The 22,782-nt window shown below is 40.3% G+C and overlaps 1 protein-coding gene across 1 annotated transcript in view; it reads right to left on the bottom strand.

Annotated features, from left to right (window-relative positions):
- Positions 1-22,782, bottom strand: part of mybpc2a (myosin binding protein Ca) — a 91,940-nt gene that overhangs the window by 18,720 nt on the left and 50,438 nt on the right. The window contains exons 14-23 of the mRNA XM_055223779.1: positions 22,105-22,270; positions 20,873-20,979; positions 20,750-20,779; positions 15,647-15,783; positions 14,325-14,484; positions 10,987-11,091; positions 9,482-9,670; positions 8,689-8,823; positions 4,878-5,045; positions 3,651-3,739 (exon numbers count right to left, since the gene is read on the bottom strand). Coding sequence (XP_055079754.1) covers positions 3,651-3,739; positions 4,878-5,045; positions 8,689-8,823; positions 9,482-9,670; positions 10,987-11,091; positions 14,325-14,484; positions 15,647-15,783; positions 20,750-20,779; positions 20,873-20,979; positions 22,105-22,270 — 1,286 coding nt within the window. The remainder of the gene's footprint in view (positions 1-3,650; positions 3,740-4,877; positions 5,046-8,688; positions 8,824-9,481; positions 9,671-10,986; positions 11,092-14,324; positions 14,485-15,646; positions 15,784-20,749; positions 20,780-20,872; positions 20,980-22,104; positions 22,271-22,782) is intronic.

Below are 22,782 nucleotides of genomic sequence, written 5' to 3' on the forward strand. Positions count from 1 at the left end.
GTCAGTGTGAGATGTGGTGAGGCTCCGTGTTCGACTTTGAGATGAACCAAGCCACAACACGCACAGCAGACACCAATATAGACCAAGAATCCTTTGAAATTTTGAGGATTTTTTGTGTTAAATTGTTATATTCTATAGCAACAATCCTAATTTCTCAACCCATGGATTTTTTTTTTAGATTTATGGCCAAGTATTCGTTAAATTACAGGGACTGAAATTGGAAAAGACGTCTCCCAGGGACCTCGTTCTTTGCAGCATCATCAACATGTCCTGGGGTATGACGCTAACTGAAGGCACTGCTCTGTTTTATTTTAACACAATCTGACCAGAAAAAGCTGACTTAGCCGGAACTACAACAGGGGAGCTGATTTGTACTCTCGCACTGTCACTCTCAACCTTTTCAAAATCACAATCAAACACCTACATGGGATCGTTTCGCATTTTTTCCTCGAGTTTTCAGACAATCTAAAAGCGTATATTTATTATCTCGTTCGCTAATGTGTGCGTTGCGTCGCCACGGTAACCGCTGAACATTATACCGTAGACAAATATGCAGAACGATCCTGTAAAATCGGATCAAGGACAAGATATGGATTAATTCTGCTAAGGTTTAAGTTGAGGTTAAGGTTAGGACAGTAGTGACGATGGTTAACGTTAGGATCAGTCTCAAATTGAATGTAGGTCAATGTAAAGTCTCCAAGAAGTGCGTAATGACGGACTTTACTGACGATGCATTACTGTTTTAATTAGAGGCTCTATAATGTAAAACCACGTACATTTTAATTATGAAGACTTTGATCCTGGTATTGACTTTGACTCTTTGCTGCTGGGGCAAACCTGTCAGGAGGAGTGGGCCCCCGGGATCCTGCTCCAGATCTTGAGTTTTTCCTGGAGGGTTTGACCTGTGGTGCATTTTTGGGGTTCATGGGGAAAAGCGGAGCGCCCAGACGAAACCCACATTGACCCGAGCAACATGGGATTTGAACCCAGAAGCTTCGCACTGTGAGTGTGGCCAAACCTCCTTGTCAAAGCCTGATCTAGTAGTAGCAGTAGTAGTATTAATAGTAACCTAATCGTAACCTGCTTTATTCCCGGGTTTGTACTTGTTTAGTTCTTACTGAGGACTAATAGTAGTAATAGTACTAATACTACTACTTGTAGTAGTAGTAGTAGTAGTAGTAGTAGAAGAAGTAGTAGTATTAGTACTATTACTACTATTAGACCTCAGTAAGAACTAAACTAGTACAAACCTGGGAATAAAGCAGGTTAAGATTAGCCTTAAATTTACTACTACTAGTAGTAGTAGTAGTAGTAGTAGAAGTAGTAGTAGTAGTAGTAGTAGCAGCAGTAGCAGTAGCAGTAGTAATAGTAGTAAATTTAAGGCTAATCTTAACCTGCTTTATTCCCAGGTTTGGATTAGTTTAGTTCTTACTGAGTTCTCATAAAAGTATTAGTAGTAGTGGTAGTAGTAGTAATAATAGTAGTGGTAGTAATAACACTAGCAATAGTAGTAAAAGTAGCAGGAGTAGTAGTAGGAGTAGTAGTAGTAGTAGTAGCAGGAGTAAGCTGAAGGCTAATCTTAACCTGCTTTATTCCCGGGTTTGTACTAGTTTAGTTCTTACTGAGGACTAATCGTAGTAGTAATTCTAATAGTAATAGTAGTAGCAATAGTAGTAAACTTAAGGCTAATCGTAACCTGCTTTATTCCCAGCTTTGTACTAGTTTAGTTCTTACTGAGTTCTCATAATAGTACTAGTAGTAGTGGTAGTAGTAGTAATATTAGTAGTGGTAGTAATAGCAGTAGTAATAGTAGTAGTAGTAGTAGCAGCAGTAGTAGTAAGTTTAAGGCTAATGTTAACCTGCTTTATTCCCAGGTTTGTTCTAGTTTAGTTCTTAGAGGTCTAATAGTAGTTGTAGTAGTACTAGTGGTAGTAGTAGTAGTAGTAGTAGTAGTAAACTTAAAGCTAATCTTAACCTGCTTTATTCCCTGATTTGTACTGGTTTAGTTCTTACTGAGGTCTAATAGTAGTTGTAGTAGTACTAACAGTAGTAGTAGTAGTAGTAGTAAACTTAAAGCTAATCTTAACCTGCTTTATTCCCTGGTTTGTACTGGTTTAGTTTTTACTGAGGTCTAATACTTGGTCCTGGTTAAGTCCATGTTTAATCTTTGTTTGGACTCTTTATTTCTGCTCCACTAAACGTGTCTACGCTTTTTAACCTGCATTGGGTTTCCATTTATAATGTCTTAAGAAATCTATGTGAAACAAGATCTTTACAAATAAATAAAAACAACTTCTAGACACAAATTTCACATTGCTGTTGTCAGCGTTGTCTTGGTTCAAAGTACAGACGGGGTGCAGTTTTGGGGATTGGGTCCCTGAGGCGTTCCCATTGACTTTCATTCAGATGTATTTTACACAGTCTTTAATCTGCTCAGTGGGGCTCATTCTACAAATCCACTTAAGTTTCTCTCTTTGGAGACTTTAAACAAGCTGGAACCCTGGTGCCAGAGCCCATAGAGTTTTCTGCAAATAAAAGAAAGCTGAAGAATAGCTGAGGGTCTGCTATCAAACTCTAACTCTCTATAGAAGCATTATTTATTCAAAAGGTCTTTAAACGATAGGAACCAACGCTATTTATGTAATGTTACCACCAGCCTAGACTTGCTGGTACTGCATCCCCAAGTCTATATTTATATAGGACATCCATATTATATTTATGAGACCAGGCTACTATATTGTATAAACTATTAATAAGGATTTAATTTGACAGGAAATTATAGGGTCAATAGTCACATTTTTATTTAGCGCTTTTCCATCTTCAAGGCATTCAAAGTACTTTACATCAAGAAACTACTCACACATTCATACACCAGTGTACACAGACACTGGAGGCGAGGTGGATTAAGTGTCTTGCCCAAGGACACAACAACAGCATTCATCTGTAGGAGCTGCTCAACCAATGATGTTCATGTTGAGAGTGGGATTTGAACCATCAACCAATGTTTTATTTTTTTTAATTAAAATGTTATTTATTGAATTTTTATTTATTTTGTTATTTACTTATTTATTTTTAATTTATTTTTTTTTATTTTATTTTTTTTTTTTTTTTACCAGAGCAGGATTTGAACCACCAACTATTTTTATGTTGGTTTTTTAAAAATTGATTTTCATTTATTTAATTATTTATCTATTTTTATTTTTATTGTATTTTTTTTTACCAGAGCAGGATTCGAACCACCAGCCATTTTTATGTTTTATTTAATTTTCATTTATTGAATTTTTATTTTATAAATTAATTAATTATTTTATTATTTTTTTGTTTATTTTATTTTTTATTTTAATTTAGTTTTATTTTATTTTTGTACCAGATCTGAGCCAGGATCTTGGTCAGGATTACCTAGCTGTACATTCATGCTCAGAACAAGGACTCAGAAACAGGGAAAACATCCAAACTCCACATCCTGTAGACAAGGACTTAAACCAAAACCTTGCTGCTACGAGTCATGAATCTTAGTCACTACACCACCACACTGCCTTTTATTTACAAACTGTATTACCTCCCACTAACGCCGTTACCCTGTTCTTCCTCTGCGTATGTCTGATTCTTCTGTATCGATTCCCGCAGCAGACAGACCGACGCGCTCTCACCTGGAAGGGGATGACGATGTTGACCTTCTCTCCCACTCGAGTGATGAGTTTGGAGCGCAGATGACGAGGCACGCGGATCTTTGGCGACTCTGAGAGAAATGTATAAACACAGGAGTGAGACAGCAGTGGGAGGAACGGGCCGGATACAACAAAGGACACACAAGTCTGAGGCGCAACGATAATGAGGGATACAGCAATGACTTAATGTAAAGAGTATCATAGCAACCAAAGAGCCAGTCCAGAGCGAGGCTGTTTAGCAGGGAGCGGGTCCTTAGCAACGCTGTCAATCAAACCTGTTGCTAACGCTACAGGGAGTGACCTCAGGGAAAGAAGGAGCCTGATCTGTCTCTTATTAATGTTCATATCTTGATTTATGAGCACAATAGTGAAATAAAGGGATCAGGTAGAGCGGGTTAATATGAACATTGTAGGACCAAAATAATGACGTAGTTAAGTAAAAGTATCAATGTATCGGTTTAAAAATGTACTTAAAGAATAAAAAGTATTTTGCACATATTTTGCAGTCTTAAAAAGCCTAAAATGTAGTGATTTTTAAAGATTTTAAAAGTTTTGTGCTGAATTTTGTCCAACAGATCTGTTTTTATTTGTGTATTTTTGTTGCTCAAATTATGAATGAGTTAAAAATAAACTCTCAGCCAGTTAAAAATGTAGTGGAGTAGAAAGAACAGATTCCTGCTCTGAAATGTAGTGAAGTAAAAGTAAAAATATCCACTTACTAAAATCTACTTAAAATACAGATACTTAAAATTTGTACTTAAGTATGGTACTTTACCATTTCTTCCTTCCTTCCTCTCTCCTCCTTCTTTCCTCTCTCTTCCTTCCTTCCTTCCTGCCTTCCTTCCTCTCTCTCTCCCCCCCTTCCTTACTTTCTTCCTTTCTCTCTTTCCCCTTCCTTCCTTCCTTTCTCTCTCTCCCCCTTCCTTCTGTTCTTTCTTTATCAGGGACCATACACAAATTCATGAATCTTACAAAAGAAAAGATGATTTGTACCAGATTTAGCTCCTGCTACTTTCCTTTATTTATTTATTTTTTTTACTTCATTATGTTCCATCACTTGTACAAATAGTAAAGTAGAAGTGACTCAAACCACAGGTGTTTTATTTTAACTCATTGAGACTCAGACACTTCTCTTTTCTCTTTCTGATATAATTCTTTCCACAAATGAATAGTTTAAATGTAAAACGTGTGGTCCGTGTGGCTCCTCACCCACGATCTCCCTGATGGTGACGGCCTGTCCCAGGACGGCCGGAGGGCTGCGTCCCGCCAGGTTCACGGCCACCACCCGAAACAGCATCTTCTCCCCCACAGGAAGCCCCTTCACCCGGTACTGAGTCTTCTCCACCGGGGCCTCGTTAGCCTGCACCCACTGGTCACCTGGGGGCGCCGACGAGCAGGCGGAGGGCAGAGAGAGAGACAGAGAGAGAGAGAGAAAGGAAACGTGAGGAGGAGGGAGAGATAGAGAGGAAGAGAAGGAAAGATGAGGAGGAGAGGGAGAGGAGGCGGAGAGGGAGAGAGAGAGAAGGAACGATGAGGAGGAGGAGGAGAGGAGACAGACAGAGACGGAGGCAGAGAGAGAGAAAGGGAGATGAAGAGAGATGGGGAAGAGGAGGAGAGGGACAGAGAGAGAGAAGGAAAGATGAGGAGGAGAGGGAGAAACAGACAGAGAGAGGGAGAGGGAGAGAGGAATGGGGAAGAGAAGGAGAGGGTGAGGAGTATATAGAGAGAGAAAGGCAGGGAGAGGGAAAGATGAGGAGGAGAGGGAGAGGAGACAGACAGAAAGAGGCAGAGAGAGAGGGAGCAAGAGAGAAAGAGATGGGGAAGAGGAGGAGAGAGAGAGAAAGGTGAGGAGGAGGAGGATGAGAGGGTGAGGAGTATAAGGAGAGGGAGAGGAGAGAGAGAAGGATAGAGAGAGAGGGAAAGATGAGGTGGAAGATGAGAGGGTGAGGAGCACACACACACAGAGAGAGAGAAAGACAGAGAGAGGGAAAGGCGAGAGAGAAAGGGAAAGATGAGGAGGAGAGGGAGAGGAGGTACAGAGAGACAGAGAAAGAGGCAGAGAGGGGGAGAAAAAGGGAAAGAGAGAGGAAATGGGAGAGGGGAGATAGGAAGAAAAGAGAGCGAAAGAGGGATAGAAATATAGGAGGACACAGGGAGGAGGGAGAGAGATAGAGGGGCAAAAAGGAGAGATAAGTGGGAGAAAGTGAGGCAGGAAGAGAGAGAAGGAGAGAACGAGAGGGAGGTGAAAGAGAGTTAAAGGGAGAAAAAGGAGAGAGAGGGAAAGAAGGGAGGGAGAGATGGGACGAGGGTGGAAAAAGGAAGAGAAGGGGAGAAAGAGAGGTAGATGACGAGAGAGGAGGAGACGGAGGGGAAGGGGAGAGAAAGAGGGGAAGGGGGAAAAGAGAAAGAGATTAGAGGGCGGTGAGAAAGAAGGAGGGAGAACCAATGAGAAGAGATGATAAGGAAAAAAACAAGAGAAGGGGGAAAGAAGAAGGGAGGGCAGAAGGTATTTTTAGAAAGAGTCCTGTCGTCTGGTCCAGGCTGTGCAGGTTTTATTGTCATTTTATCTTCCCTTATTTTGATTTATTCAGGACTTTTGAATGACTTTTTGGACACACTAGTCTTAAAATAATGGTAAAAGTAATTCAACCCTCGAAACTATGAGAAGCAAACTGAATGGGGTTAAAAGCAATAGCTGTTAGCATCAAGGTTAAGATACAAGGGGCTAATTTGCCATGATTAGCATGAGTTAGAAAGTACATGGACTATAAACATGACGGAGCACTTTATAGATTTCCACCTAATGACATCACAAGGTGGAAGAGTGTTTTGAGATTTGGAGATATATCCATGTATGCTTTTCTTCTATTTTGATTTCTATTGTGTTGTATTCCATTCACCAGCTTGAAAAAACTCCTTAACACACGAAAACAACCCTAAAACATAATCGGACCAATACTGTACATCAAACAGGAAGTCGGCCATATTGGATGGAATTTCTGCTGCTGCTTTGACATACATTTATTTGAAATCACACACATAAAAGCTCCAAAATGCTCACGATTGAGGTCACGATTAATTGTTTTCACCATAACATACAAATACCTCAACTGGATCAACATCATATTCTTTATAATTTGGACTGTGGGAATAAAAACATATAAACATCAACTATTCCATATTGGACTTTCCAAATCTATATACAGAGACAGAAATGAATGAAAATCTCAAGTCCATGATGGGGACTAGGAAGGGATGTGCACACGATGGTGAGGGCCATCATTGCCGCTTGCAGTTTTAATTTTATTTATTTATTAAATGTTGGATTATTGTGTTTTTTAAAGGGGCTGTCACATATACAGTATGTGACAGTATATATATATATATATATGACAGTATATATATGTGACAGTATGTGTATGTGACAGTATATGTATATGACAGTATATGTATATGACAGTATGTGTATGTGACAGTATATATATGTGACAGTATATGTATGTGACAGTATATATATGTGACAGTATGTGTATGTGACAGTATGTGTATGTGACTATATATATGTGACAGTATATGTATATGACAGTATATGTATTTGACAGTATATGTATGTGACAGTATGTGTATGTGACAGTATATGTATATGACAGTATATGTATTTGACAGTATATGTATATGACAGTATATGTATTTGACAGTATATGTATATGACAGTATGTGTATGTGACTATATATATGTGACAGTATATGTATATGACAGTATATGTATGTGACAGTATATGTATTTGACAGTATATGTATGTGACAGTATGTGTATGTGACTATATATATGTGACAGTATATGTATATGACAGTATATGTATGTGACAGTATATGTATGTGACAGTATATGTATGTGACAGTATGTGTATGTGACTATATATATGTGACAGTATATGTATATGACAGTATATGTATGTGACAGTATATGTATTTGACAGTATATGTATGTGACAGTATGTGTATGTGACTATATATATGTGACAGTATATGTATATGACAGTATATGTATGTGACAGTATGTGTATGTGACAGTATATGTATGTGACAGTATGTGTATGTGACAGTATATGTATATGACAGTATATGTATTTGACAGTATATGTATTTGACAGTATATGTATATGACAGTATATGTATTTGACAGTATATGTATATGACAGTATATGTATATGACAGTATGTGTATGTGACTATATATATGTGACAGTATATGTATATGACAGTATATGTATTTGACAGTATATGTATGTGACAGTATGTGTATGTGACAGTATATGTATGTGACAGTATATGTATGTGACAGTATATGTATGTGACAGTATATGTATGTGACAGTATATGTATTTGACAGTATATGTATTTGACAGTATATGTATTTGACAGTATATGTATATGACAGTATATGTATTTGACAGTATATGTATATGACAGTATATGTATATGACAGTATGTGTATGTGACAGTATATGTATGTGACAGTATGTGTATGTGACAGTATATGTATATGACAGTATATGTATTTGACAGTATATGTATATGACAGTATATGTATTTGACAGTATATGTATGTGACAGTATATGTATTTGACAGTTTATGTATATGACAGTATATGTATATGACAGTATGTGTATGTGACAGTATATATATGTGACAGTATGTGTATATGACAGTATATGTATTTGACAGTATATGTATGTGACAGTATATGTATGTGACAGTATGTGTATGTGACAGTATGTGTATGTGACAGTATATGTATTTGACAGTATATGTATATGACAGTATGTGTATGTGACAGTATATATATGTGACAGTATATGTATATGACAGTATATGTATTTGACAGTATATATATGTGACAGTATATGTATGTGACAGTATATGTATGTGACAATATATATATGTGACAGTATATGTATCTGACCGTATATAGGTGACAGTATATGTATGTGACAGTATATGAATATCGCCAACGTACTTCCTTCGATGCAGTACTCGATGATGTATCCCTGGATGCCTCCTGCTCCGATCTTCTCCGGTTGACGCCACTTCAGAGCACAGGTGGTGTCTGTCACATCATCCACCTGTAGACGAGTCGGCTCACTGGTCGGGGCTGAGCAGGGAACAAATACACACTGAGAATGTGTATTATACTGTGTGTATTATGTATATTCATCACTGTACACTGCAAAAATATGAGGTTATATTAGTAAAATTCACAATACAGTAATAATTTTGAGTTCTTGTTTAGTAGTTCTGGCTAGTTTTCGATTATCGTTGTTGTTTCTATGTATTTGTTTTTACATTTCTAATATTTCTAATTTAAGAAAGTAAAAAATGACAAAATAAAATGGTAAAGGTCAATTTTGTATCAAGAGTCTCCTTTAAAAAGTACTATTACACATTACAGTTATACTAGTTACAATTATTTCAAGTTTTGCAATATCTGACAATAACAAGTCGATGATTTTCAAATGATTTAAAATAATGCATGATCGGAAAATTATGACAGTGTCTCGGATAGTGTCAGGCAGTCGGTTTCCCATGATCCTTAGCAACAAAACCTGACAAATGCTATGTAATGAATAGATGATATTTCACAGGCTTTTTCACCCTACAGTGATGTAAAGAGCGTTTATCTTGACAGAAACGCATTAAAACCAGGACCAGGCCCATTAAAAGAGGCCACTTAATGGATCTAGACCATTCCCACAGTCAAACTAGTCCAAACTCCTCTAAACGATCTTATTCCTGCGTGTGCGGTGCAGTACCGATGGGCATGAAGGGTTTGGAGGTGCCGCTGGGCTCTGAGATGCCGATCCCGTTCACGGCGTACACTCTCATCTCGTACATGACGCCGTCGATCATCTTCTTCGCCTCGTACGTCGTCGACTCGTAAACGTCAAAGTTCAGTTTGGTCCAACGCGATGAGCCAGCCTTCCTCCTCTCCATTAGATATCCTGGGACGCAGAATAAGGAACAATTGTCGACATGTATAACTGAATATATTGTGACACTTGGTTGCTATGAGGACAAGTTGATGTGAAGGTTTTATTGGTCAATTATTGGTCTGTTTTGGATTGTTGTTTGTTCATTTCTTTTGTTCATCTAGAAGACACGCTGACTGTATTTCAAATAAACCTGACGTGTTCACCAAGACAAGGAGTTTGGCTGGGTTTTTTTTTGTGTTGCACGTGAATACAGTTACTACCTGCGTGACAAACATTAAGTTATTTTGAAAAATCTTGAGCACGAACCAAACAAAATAATGGATTAACCAGAACTGAGAACGTTTTGAACACTTTGTAGTTACATTATTGTATCTGGCTCCATGTTCTGTGATACGACAGAGAGAAGGGTCCAATGACGTTCATCTGGTCTTCTGATGATTTATTTTAATTGCTTCTTCTTCAGACCAAGTTTTAGTTTGTTTTCATACCTGACAGTTTCGATTAGCGTTCTTCCTCAGAGTGGTCACGTGATGCTGCTTTGACTGGAACAGAAAGCACTTTAAAGGGCCCATATTACTGTGTGTCTGATCTATGTTATAATGTTGTTTCCTTGTCACAAACACACCTGGGGTTATGTTTTGTTTCATTCACACACTCACAAACCCTGCATATTTAGGCTGAGCTCTTCTCTCAAACTGAAAACACTCTGTTCCACCTTGTGATGTCATCATGTGGTAATACAGGAAGTGCACTGCTGTGTTTTTAAACTCCATACACCTTCACTAGAATCGTTTGGATAATTTCTGTCCTGGGATTTCCCATTTCTACTAAAGAACTAAAGGTAAAAGGTAGATGTTAACTTGAAAACTACCACTTCATGACATCACAAGGTGGAATGGAGCATTTTGAGCTTTGGAGATGTAGACAGACTTTATTTGGAAAAGGTAACAACATTATAACATGGCCTAAATCTCACAAGAGTAATTTTTGTGTAACGTAGGACCTTTAAACCGGGACAAAGGGGCATTTTTACTCTCACACACCTGGGATATTGTCCTGAAGAAGTCGCACTGCAGGTGGCGCTGTCGTCCTGCCTCCGTCGGTAGGAAGACAGCGCCAAAACCGGTTTAAACCAGCTGACCGGACACAGCAACATCACGTGACCACTCGAGTTCTCAAGCTACTTCACGAGCGTCATCAAATTTACTAAAAAGGAGGTCCAAATGAGTGAATATTGCGGAGTAGCGTGAGTGAAAGACGAGTTTGGGTACATGTGTTTATCAGGATTAAAGTGTTTTGCAGGAGCAGAGCCTCAGGTGTGGTACCTTTAATGGGGACGCCTCCATCGTACGGCGGGGCGTCCCATGTGACCACAGCGAAGTCCTCCCCCACTGAAGTACAGCGCACGTTCTCTGGAGGCTCTGGAACATCTGCAGATAGAGGGAACAGAGAGAACAAGGGTGAGAGGGGTAAAACGGAGGAGAAGAGGAGAGGGAGGAGAGGGAGGAGAAAGAGCAACAGGGTGACACGGGAAAAAGGGGGCAGGGGGAGGAGGAGCGGAGACAAAGGAGGGAGGAACAAGATGGACAGAGGACAGGTTGGTGAGGGGTAAAGTGGAGAGGAGAAACAGAGGGGACAAAGAGGGGAGTGCAGGGAGAGGAGGAGAGACAAAGGAGGGTTGAACAAATTAGAGTAGAGGAGGAGACGGAGGAGAGGGTGATGAGGGGAAAGATTGGAAGAGGAAGGGGGAGAGGAGGAGAGACAGAAGAGAGAAAGAGGACAGGGGAAGGAAGAAAAGGGAGGGACAAGATGGAGGAGTGGAAGAGTGGTGACAGAGGAGGAGAGGAGACATAGAGGAAGAGAGGAGAAGAGGAGTGGCAGGGCAGATGAGGGAGACGTAGGAAGAAGGGGCAAAGGAGGAGAGGAAGGAGGTTGGAAGAGGGACAGGGACAGTGGAGAAGACGGAGATAGAGAAGTAGAACACACTGAGGAGGAGGGCAGAGAAGGAAGTGAGGAGAAAAGGAGGAATGGGAGAGAGAGAAGGGGTGAGATGGGGACAGAGAGAGAGGAGGGGCAGAAGAGGAGGAAGTGGCAGAGGGGAAGAGAAGGAGAGAAAGGAGGAGAAAGGAGAGTGTTACGGAGAAGAGGAGGAATGGGAGAAAGAGAAGGAGTGCGATGGAGACAGAGAGAGAGGCGCAGAGGAGAAGAGGAGTGGCAGGGCAGATGAGGGAGAAATAGGAAGAAGGCAGAGAGGAGGAGAGGAAGAAGGAGATTGGAGGAGGAGGAAGGAGAACGTGGCGGAGGAGAAGAGGACTGGGAGAAAGAAAAGGGGTGAAATGGGGACAAAGAGAGAGGAGAGGTGACAGAAGAGGAGAAGAGACAGAGGAAGCGAAGGGTAGAGGAGGAGAGAAGTTGGAGGAGGCAGATGAGGGAGACAGAGGAAGAAGGGGCAGAGGAGGAGACAAAAGAGAGGAAGGAAAAAGAAGGAGAGCGTGACAGAGGAGAGGGGGAATGGGCGAAAGAGAAGGGGTGAGATGGGGACAAAGAGAGAGGAGGGGGGGCAGAAGAGGTGGATTGAGGATAGAACAATCTGGGCAAAAGCATTGGTGGCAGTTTTTACCTCTGAAAATTCAAAAATTGTTTGTACATATGTTTATTTGGGTCATTCATATTTTTGTTTCCTTAAATGATTATATCCTGTTTTTAAAAAGGTGAGACACTGCAGGTGAAAAAGGACAAATCTGAAATGTAGAGGCATCAATTTGAAACTTCCTTGGTCTTTTACTCACATAAAACTAAGAAAAAATATAACACGCTTTTCATCTTGTAATGTTTTTGTATTAAAAAAGGCGTTTTAAGTGTAAAAACGGCAAGACTGACACGTTTTTGGACATTCGAATCTCAAAAATAGATGGAGCAGGCTTTTTTTGTTTTGCCATATTAAACACTAAAAATATACAGAGGGGATTTTGGATCTAATTTAGTATTTGAGAAAACTATATCTGTCTGAAAAATGGCCTTTTAACTCATTTTGTTGCGTTAAAATGTTAATATAATATAATATAATATAATGTTAATAATAAACATTTGGGATTAGATATCAAAAAATCCTTGCATACATTTTGCTGAAATCTTGTTAAGTACAAGTAAAGTTTGGTGTGTGTAGTATAGGTGCTACTTCCAAGGTCTGATCCTTATGTCTCTATGGGAAGAAATACATCCTGAGGAAACAGCCTGTAAAGTAACACTGTCCCATAAAACTCTGTGGGACAGTGTAACATCTTTCAGTGCAGAGTGGACCATTTTGTTTCTTCCTTATGAAACCCGGTTTGCTTAGAGACCAAACTGACCAAAAAACACACAAAAAAATAATTTGCCTGTAGCGTCTCCTCTGTAATATTCAAATAAAGTCATATAGGTTTCAGAATTAAAAGTTTCACTGTGTAACTTTTCCGGTGAGGGTATCAGTATCTGCCACCTGCTTCAATAGGAATGTGCCAAATCGATCTTGAATTCAAAAGTACCTTAAAAAAAGCTGTTTTTACAGTGAGCTGGGTCACCTCTCCACAGATCTAATCTGTAAGTGGCCTGGTGGCGTCGCTTATCTCTATGGAAATGCCATATTGTGCATTAAAGGGCCTGTATTACACTGTTTTATGATCTATGTTGTTTCCTCATCACAAACAGACCTGGAGTTGTGTTTTGTTTCATTCACACATGTTTAACGCAGAAACTCTGCATATTTAGGCTGAGTTCTTCACTCAAACAGAAAACACTCTGCCCCACCTTGTGATGTCATCATGTGGTAATACAGGAAGTGCTCCACTGTGTTTTTAAACTCCACACACCTTCACCAGAATCATTTGGATGATTCCAGCCTTGAAATTGCCAATCATCACTGGACAAAAGGTAAAAGGTAGCTCTTAACTTGAAAACTACCACTTCATGACATCACAAGGTGGATGGAGGTGTAGCAAGACTCATAATAAAGTGTTACTCAAGCATGTGTGAATGAAACATAACACAACTTTAGGTATGTTTTTGATCAGGTAACAACATTATAACAAGCCTTAACGCTCACAAGAGTCCATTTTGCGTAATATAGGACTTTTACTATCACCATGGAAACAAGCAGATGCCATTCCCTCCTCCAGGAAAGTTACATAGTGCACCCTTACTATACTGTAATAACATGATTTATAACTTTGTTTTGTTATATTAATTTTTTTTGTCTTTTAGCATTTGAAAAATATTCAGGATTGATACTTTGCAGCTGATGTCATAAACATTCCCTGGGGGTGTGATGCTAACTGTAGGCACTGCTCTGTTTGAGGCTCTATAAGACTTTAATCCAATCTATACTTTCACACAATCTGAACAGAAAAATCCGATTTAGTTGGAATTACAACAGATGAGATGATTTGTGCTGTTAAACTCTCTCACTCATAATAATACTGTCACGAGCTAGCTAGCATTAGCCAACAGTTTTTCAGTTCATATCGTATTTTGCTCATATTTTTTTCCGACAATCTTAAAACTTTTTTGGCAGTGTTTGGTAATATTGTGTCTCCGTGGCAACTGCTCAACATTCCAACATAGAGATACATGTAAAACACCCCTAGCGTTGTGCCACTGTAAAGAATAAATAGTAGTTTTCACTGACCCACGACCTTCACCAACAGCTCGGCGTGGTCTTCCCCGGCCGGGTTGGTCACGGTGATGGAGTACGGCCCCTCGTCGCTCTTCACCGCCCCGTCAATCACAAAACTGCACAAGCCTTTCCTCATTTCCACACGCACCCTGCCCTCCCCCTCCGAGATCACCTGGACCAAAGAGGGACAGCAAAGAGACGAGTATGAAACCAACCAAAACTGACCAATGGGTTGCGCTCACAAGGCAAAACAACCTGGTAGAAAAGCCATAGTTTAAAGGGCCCATATTACACTGTTTCCTGATATACACCGCCTGGCCAAAAAAAAAAGTTGTCACCTGGATTTAACTAAGCAAATATGTTGGGGGTTGCTGCAGTTGGTCAGGTCTAGGTTCAGCAACAGTCTGTGCTCAAAGAATGAGGTCAGCTGACACCTGAATATACTGAATGACCAGGTTATTCCATCAATGGATTGTTTCTTCCCTGATGACACGGGCATATTCCAAGATGACAATGCCAGGATTCATCGGGCTCAAATTGTGACAGAGTGGATCAGGAGCATGAGACATCATTTTCACACATGATTTGTCCACCACAGAGTCCAGACCTTAACGCCATTGAGAATCTTTGGGATGTGCTGGAGAAGCTTTGTGCAGCGTCAGACTCGACCATCAACAATGTGAGATGGTGAAAAATTAATGCAACACTGGATGGGAATAAATCTCGTGACATTGCAGAAGTGAAATCAAAACAATGCCACGGTGAATGTGTGACGTAATCAAAGCTAAAGGCAGAACAACGAAATATTAGATTGTGTGGCCTATTTTTTTTTGGTGGTGACTTTTTTTTCACCAGGAAGTGTACGTTATGATGTTGTTTTCACATCATTATCTTTTGGGTAATTTCTGCTCTGGAATCGCCAATTTCTACTGAACAAAAGGTAAAAGTTAGCTGTTAACTTGAAAACTACATGACATGACATCACAAGGTGTAACAGAGCATTTTGAGCTTTGGAAACATGGCTTACACCTCACATGAGTCAATTTTGTGTAATATAGGAGCTTTAAGGTTAAGATTTCTCTCCAAGAAATGAATGTCAGTCAATGTAGCGCCTCATAACGCACGAAAAAACAACTTTAGTGAACTTCTTATGTGTGTGTACATTGCGAAATATTGCACTTAAGGGTGAAAGCTCAACACGAGACTAAATGGGCGGGGCTAAAAGTTCATTCTTAAACATGTTTTTTTTTAACACATGGCTAAAAATTCTGCGCTGGCCCTTTTAACTCATCCCGTTGCCCCCGGTTACAGTGAGCCTCCATGGCGCTCCTGACCTCCTCTCCCCTCTTCCAGCAGACAGTGGGCGCTGGCTCCCCGCTGATCTCCACGTCCAGCCTCAGCTTATTCCCGGCCACAACAGTGATGGCGTTTTTGTTTCCTCCGCTCGTGTCCAGGTGGATCTTTGGAGGATCTAAGCAACAAACGTGAGACATAAAAATAGTGAGAGATTTGTAAAAAACATGCAAACAAACACAGGTGGGTGAAGTGGTTTTGGTTCAGTGCGTCTGAATATTTTTAAATGTGCACTCTGTAACTTTTCTAACATATTGGTGTCCATGGGTATTGTTTTTACACTTTTACACGTAAATATCGCCATGGAGACAAGCGGACGACGCCAACAGGCCAAGTAACAAGTCAGATCTGTGGGGAGGTGTCTCCACTTTAAATAAGAATGATTGTTTTCTGAAGCGTTTTTGAGGCATTTTTTGAGCTCATAATAGAGGATGTGATAGATGGATATGTTTAATGCCTTACTGTAGAACATTCCAGGCAAACATCTCTATGGGTAATGTTCTGACCACTATATTCTGCGTATTGTCTGTTTTAGTGTGGCCATGTGCGCTGGCCCTTTAATAAAAAAACAGGACGTAATAACAGCACTGTAATAAGTTCATGAAGACATTCCCTGTAAGTATACACAAACTTAGCTCAAAAGGCTAAAGATATTGATAAATAAGATGTGTTCAATCAGCTAAAGCATATGTGTCAAACTCAAGGCCCGGGGGCCAAATGCGGCCCGCCACGTCATTTTATGTGGCCCGCGACATGGTAAATTAAAAGGCAGGACTGTCATTTTAAAATAAATTCATGCTGCTTTAATGTGTGCATTGGCCATAAACTAATGAGAAATATTTGCAAATAATGATCCCAAAATGTTCAGGAAGATGATAAGTGTAGACATGGAGGGCAGTTTCAAGAAAGTTGTAGGTGAATACAAGTTTGTGCTTCAAGGAGAAAAACCTGTATGTTTTTTATGTTATGAGGCGTTGTCAGTTGTGAAAAAGTACAATCTACGTCTGCATTTAGAGACCAAACACGGAGCCGAGTATGCAAACGTTAGCCTTCAAGAAAAACAACACATTGCCCAATGATTAAAAGGCTGTTTTTGAAGCAGTGCTGAAGGTCTGTGAGCAGGTGTGCCCCGATACACTTTTAAAAATGTCTGTATCTGTGTATCCACTGATAAACTGAAATATTTCCAACTTGAATAAGCAAGAGTTATTTAACAACAGAAAGAGCTATTTAACAAGTTAATAAGTAGTTACATTTATTTTACATGACATTTGCTTACATTTAGTGACATTTATCTTGCCGCACAGTTATATCTGGCCCTCGATGGCGGCCATTTTGCTCATGTGGCCTTCAGTGAAAATGAGTTTGACACCACTGAGCGTACAAAAAATGAACTACTTACAAACTAATTTACAGGCTAACTTATGTTGAATTACTAGCGTGCATTTGGGTTAGCATTAGGATATTTATTATTTGCCGTGTACCTTTGTAAGATCACTAATGTACACTGTATTATGTTACTTGTCATATAAAAGACTAAACCCATCTAGGCGTCGGTGACTTATTGTCTGGAGATAAACTCTTGGATAGTAGAAACGGGGATCTACGAGGCCAGTAAAGGTAACCATCTCACTAACAGAAAAGTTACACAGTGCACCTTTATGTAGTTGACTTTTAGCATCTTAAATTCTTCATACAGTCCCAAGCTCTACTGCAGCTATCCAGAATATTTACAAGCCAGCTCATAAATACATTACTGGGAGGCAGTGGTGGAAGAAGTACTCACATTTGTTAAAGTAAAAGTATAACATGACAAGGTGTACCTTAGTAAAAGCGTTAAAGTACTTGTTTGAAAATGTTCTTAAAGAGTAAAAAGTAAAAGTATTTTGCACAGATTTTGATCTAATAAAGCTTCAGATTTATACCTATTTATTTATTTTATTTGCTCAAACCCTAAACGTGTTAAATAATAAACCCTCAGCCTTTTCAGCCGGTCTCAAACAATAATGAAAAATACTTTTACTTTTCAGTCAAAGTTAAAAATTGTAGTGGACTAGAAAGTACAGATACTGCTCTCAAATGTAGTGAAGTAAAAGTAAAAATTACTTGTTAAATCTAAATTTAAGTTGATGAAAATATTTAAGTTGATGAAATATTAACCACAAGAGGCTGTTGTAAACGTGCGGCTCATTGGTGACTTGGTCGGGGGCTGAGCAAAGATTATGAAAGAAATGTTTATATTAATGATGTGTGAAAGGAGTGGGGTTTATAAGATTTATGTTCTTCCACTTTCTTTGTTCACGCCAATAATGTCAAGGCACATAACAGTTGTATTTAATTTAACTGTATGATTATTTTGTTTGATTCCAACAACATAAAATGTCATGAGCAATGAATAAATCAATAAATAAATAAATAAAAAGTTGAAATAATTAAAGTATCCACAGTATCCAAAGTACAGATAGTACGGAGCTGGGCGGAGTTCCTACTCCTCCTGCACGCACCTGGAGCAGGTGCATCAGCACAATTACCACCACCTGCTGCCGAGCATATGAGGGCTCGGCAGAAGACACTCGGTGCCAGATCGTCCGCGTGTTAACGTGAATGCTCCAGCTCAGTTTTTGCATTTCGTTACCTGTCTGCTCGATACTCATTGGATTTTTGCCACCTTCCAGATTCCTGCTCTCGCTCATCCCTGCTCCTGATTCTGCGCTCCAGCTCCGGTACAGTCCACCCATTGTCTTCGCCTCCTGTCCTGTCTTGGTCTCCGGCTTGCTTCCCGTCTCCTGCCCTGGCTCCTGCTCTCTAGACTACCCCTGCTCAGTCTTCTCTGGTCTCATTCCCGATCCTGTCCTCGCTCCGGTCCTGGCTTTCCCCGTTCCTGTTCTACACGAAGCCTTTCTGGTTCGCCTCCTGCTCCCCGCTCCTTGTGTGTGTTAAATGAACTAGTGAAAACTGTTTCTGCACACACTGTAAATCTGCCCCGAGTCTGCACTCCTTGGTCCCCACCTGCACCTGACGTTACGACAGATACCTATATGTGACACATTACTTTTACTTGTTACATTTCCATTTTGCACAGATTTGACACACTGTAAACATATTCAGCTAACTACACATATAAAAAATTGTAATTTATTTTTTAAATCAAGTATTTCCTACACCAAATATTCATATCGGCTCAGAATCTGAACAGTTGTTGTTGTCGCTTCAGGACACTCTAAAACACGAGTGTGAATCATTCTCCTGTTTAGTTATTTACTCAGAATGTGTAAGAGTTTCACAGATAAAGCAGATTATGTCAGATTAATATAGAGTATGGGGCATGTGGACTGGCAGCTGCTGACAGAGCCGAGCGCTTTGTCTCTGGGTGAACAGTGATCAGGCAGTGTCTATAATTCACTGTTACTCTGTGATATTAAACAGGCCCAGTGGGAAATCAAACTATTAATATCACACATGTTTAAACAAATGGGCCGCTCTGAGTGGATTCAGTGAAACAAAATACAGCACGCAAGAGAAATTAAATACGCCAAACGACCTCTTTTTTTTACTAGTACATGACTAAAGTATTGAAAAATGAATGACAATGTTTGGATCGTTAAAGGTCCACTGTGTAAGTTTTCTGGTGGAATACAACATTAAAGGTCCTGTATTACATAAAATTGGCTCTTGTGAGGTTTAAACCATGTTGTTATTTCATCAAAAACATACCTGGAGTTGTGTTTTGTTTCATTCACACACATCTGTCAAAGCTCAAGATGCTCCGTTCCAACTTGTGATGTCATAAAGTCGTGTATTGCAAGTTAACAGCTGCATTTTACCTTTTGTTCAGTAGATATTTGAAATTCCAGGGCTGAAATTATCCAAGTGATACCAGTGAAGGTTTAAAAACACCATGGAGTTAAACATGTGTGAATGAAACAAAACACAACTTCACATATGGGTCGACTCTTCACAGATCTGACGTATAACTTGGCCTGGAGGTGTCATCGCATGTCTCACTGAAGATAGTTAAGTTTAATGCGATACTGTGGAACATTCCAGGCAGAGCAATAACAGCTCCATGGAGACAAGCAGATAGCAGGCCCTCCACCAGAAAAGTTACACACTGCACCTTTACATGAACACCATCTATTTTTACTTATTTCAGTCTCTATAAGCTGAAAATGCGTTGTTTTTCTTAGCTCTGTCTACTGTTCCTGTCCCCTCCCACTCCGTGAAGTGTTGACTGATCGGGCTCTATAAAACATATTTTATATAAGATAAGATATGCCTTTATTAGTCCCACAGTGGTGAAATTCCAGTATTGCACCGCACAGTTAAAGAACAGAAGGAAAATGGTACATGCAACGGAACAAGGTAATAGATAAATCGCTTAAAATAAGAAGAAAAATACACTTAAAAATAAACTAAATAGACTCTAATATAACATCTCTGTAAAGTGACTTGAGTATTGCACATAGGTACGGTTGAATGACACATTTATTTACATTTTATTGTGAAAATACGTTGCATTTGAATAGTTAAAGAGGGGTATTTTACTTCTACGGGGTATTAACTGCTAACACGTAACATATTTAGATCACCATGTTAGCTATATTCAGCAAAAACAACGTATTAACATGTTTTGTAAGTGTCACTTTTGTTTATGACCCTCTGAGTACCTCCCTTTACTCCCCTCGCTAAGTCACTCCTCCTTCTATCAAAACACAATCATCTGCATCCCGTTAATGAAACTACTGCACATCACATCAGGTCTGTCAAGTTGCTGTGCGCAGTTTTGTCATGGGGTTTGTATAGATGACGTAGGCTTGTGGGCGGAACATTGGACATTGGAGCTAATCTTAAGGAGGTTTTTAATAGGACCTGGGAGAGATCGCTAAAATTCACAAACATGCATGGATCTAAAACCTCTTCAGGAATGTTTTTGATGAGGGAACGCTATATCATGGTAGAAAGCTAAAAAAAATAATTAGCATAATACCCCCCTCTTTAATTATGCAGTTCTGTTCTGAGTATCATCAACAAGTAATTAGTTGGAAAATATAATAAAAGACGTATTTTTGAATGAACTCTCTTACCTTGTCTTGGCTTGTACTCAATCTTAATCTCTGTTGGGCAAAATAAGAAATAAATGATGACAACTGTAAAAATCATCTTTTATTCAAAACATTATACTTCAGGCTTAGTATTTATCCTCTCACCTAAGAAGTTGAGTTTGGCTGAGAGCGTGAGTGCGTGTCCGTCGGGTACAAAGGTGTAATCGCCAGCGTCAGCCTGTTTCACGTCATCGATGGTTAGCTTGTGCACCCTGAGGTGAAATACGCACATGTTACTCTACTGATGACTAATTATGTAAAACCGTTTCCCTTGGCAACCGGTTTTCTGACCAGCTAGTCCCGTCTACATTCTGTCTGAGTCCAGACAGGGCTGAAAACTGAGGGTGTAACTCCTCCATCCAACTTGGGTCGGTCCAACCACAGTGGCCCAAACCCCGAGGACGTCTCCTCCCGAAAACAAACCCTAACCCTAAACCTAACCCTAACAAAATACAACTACTTTTACTTGAGATAAATAGGTTTGGTGCTCCGATGGTTGATTCTGCAAACATCTGTGCTGTTTCTCAGACCTTTATGTTGTTTTTTTCCCCCTATTTTACATGTGAGCAGCCATGTTTGTTTTTGACACAAACAGAGCATGCGTCTCTCTGATTGGTTAATCCACCTGTCAATCAAGCCCTTTGAAATCGAGGACGCAGGATACAACTCCGGATCTACTCGTCTTTGCAAAGTGTTGTCAAAGCCTGTGGTTCGGGCTGGACAGGTAAAGCAACCGGGAGGGACCAGGAAGGAGAAAAACTGAATATTTGAATACACAGATTTTCAGACAATAACAAAATGTAAGTATGTATGATTAAGCATGGGGCAAGAGGAAGCAGTTTCAGATGTGAGCCCCTAAACCTGGTCTAACCAAGAACTAAAGCAGGTCTAAACCAGGACTAAACCAGGTCTAACCAAGGACTAAACTAGGTCTAAGTGAGGACTAAACAAGGTCTATACAAGGGCTAAACCAGGTCTAACTCTGGACTAAATGAGCAGACAGGAACAAAGCCGAGCGAGGATCTGAGAAAATCTGACAGGAGCAGAGCCAGAGGAGCAGAGCCAGAGGAGCAGAGCCAGAGGAGCAGAGCCAGAGGAGCAGAGCCAGAGGAGCAGAGCCAGAGGAGCAGAGCCAGAGGAGCAGAGCCAGAGGAGCAGAGCCAGAGGAGCAGAGCCAGAGGAGCAGAGCCAGAGGAGCAGAGCCAGAGGAGCAGAGTCAGAGGAGCAGAGTCAGAGGAGCAGAGTCAGAGGAGCAGAGTCAGAGCAGCAGAGCCAGAGGAGCAGAGTCAGAGCAGCAGAGCCAGAGGAGCAGACAGGACCAGACAGGAGCCGAGTACCTGCCAATGTGCGATATCTTGATCCGGTTGCTGGGCTGCACCTCCACTCCGTCTTTGTACCACTTCCCGGTGACTTTCTCATCAGACACTTCACATCTGAACACGGCCTGCTCTGAAGACTTCACTGTGAGGTCTGCGATGCTCTGGAGGACCTGCAGCTCCTTATCTAAAACAAACCAAACAAAGTCTATGAGGTAAGGTACACTTTACTGTCTCCATATGCAAATTTGCCCTCTGCATTTGACCCATCCTTCTTAATGCTGCTGGAGAAAGCTGTCAGGAGCAGAGGAACCATCTCCAGATCTTGAGTTACTCTTGGTCAGAACTACCTTAGCTGGAGGATTTGGGCTGTTGTGCATGTTTTGGATTGATGGGAGCACTCAGAGGAAATCCCCCCAGACACAGGGAGAACATGCAAACTCCACACAGAAAGGCCCAGGAGCTGACCCCGTGATCTTCTTGCTGTGTGGAGAGAGTGCTAGCCACTCAGCCACCATGCCTCTACAGTGAATGACTGGTTGGAGAGGAAACAACATTATAACATAGATCAGAAAATGGATAAATACAGGCACTTTAAACACGACAAATCTCACGTTGGTCGATAACATCTCCATGGAAACAATCCATTTCACCTCCCCCACTAGAAAAGTCATATAGTGCAACATTAAACACCAAACA

The sequence above is a fragment of the Periophthalmus magnuspinnatus genome, chromosome 8 (assembly GCF_009829125.3).
Source record: "Periophthalmus magnuspinnatus isolate fPerMag1 chromosome 8, fPerMag1.2.pri, whole genome shotgun sequence".
Classification (NCBI taxonomy): Eukaryota; Metazoa; Chordata; class Actinopteri; order Gobiiformes; family Gobiidae; genus Periophthalmus; species Periophthalmus magnuspinnatus.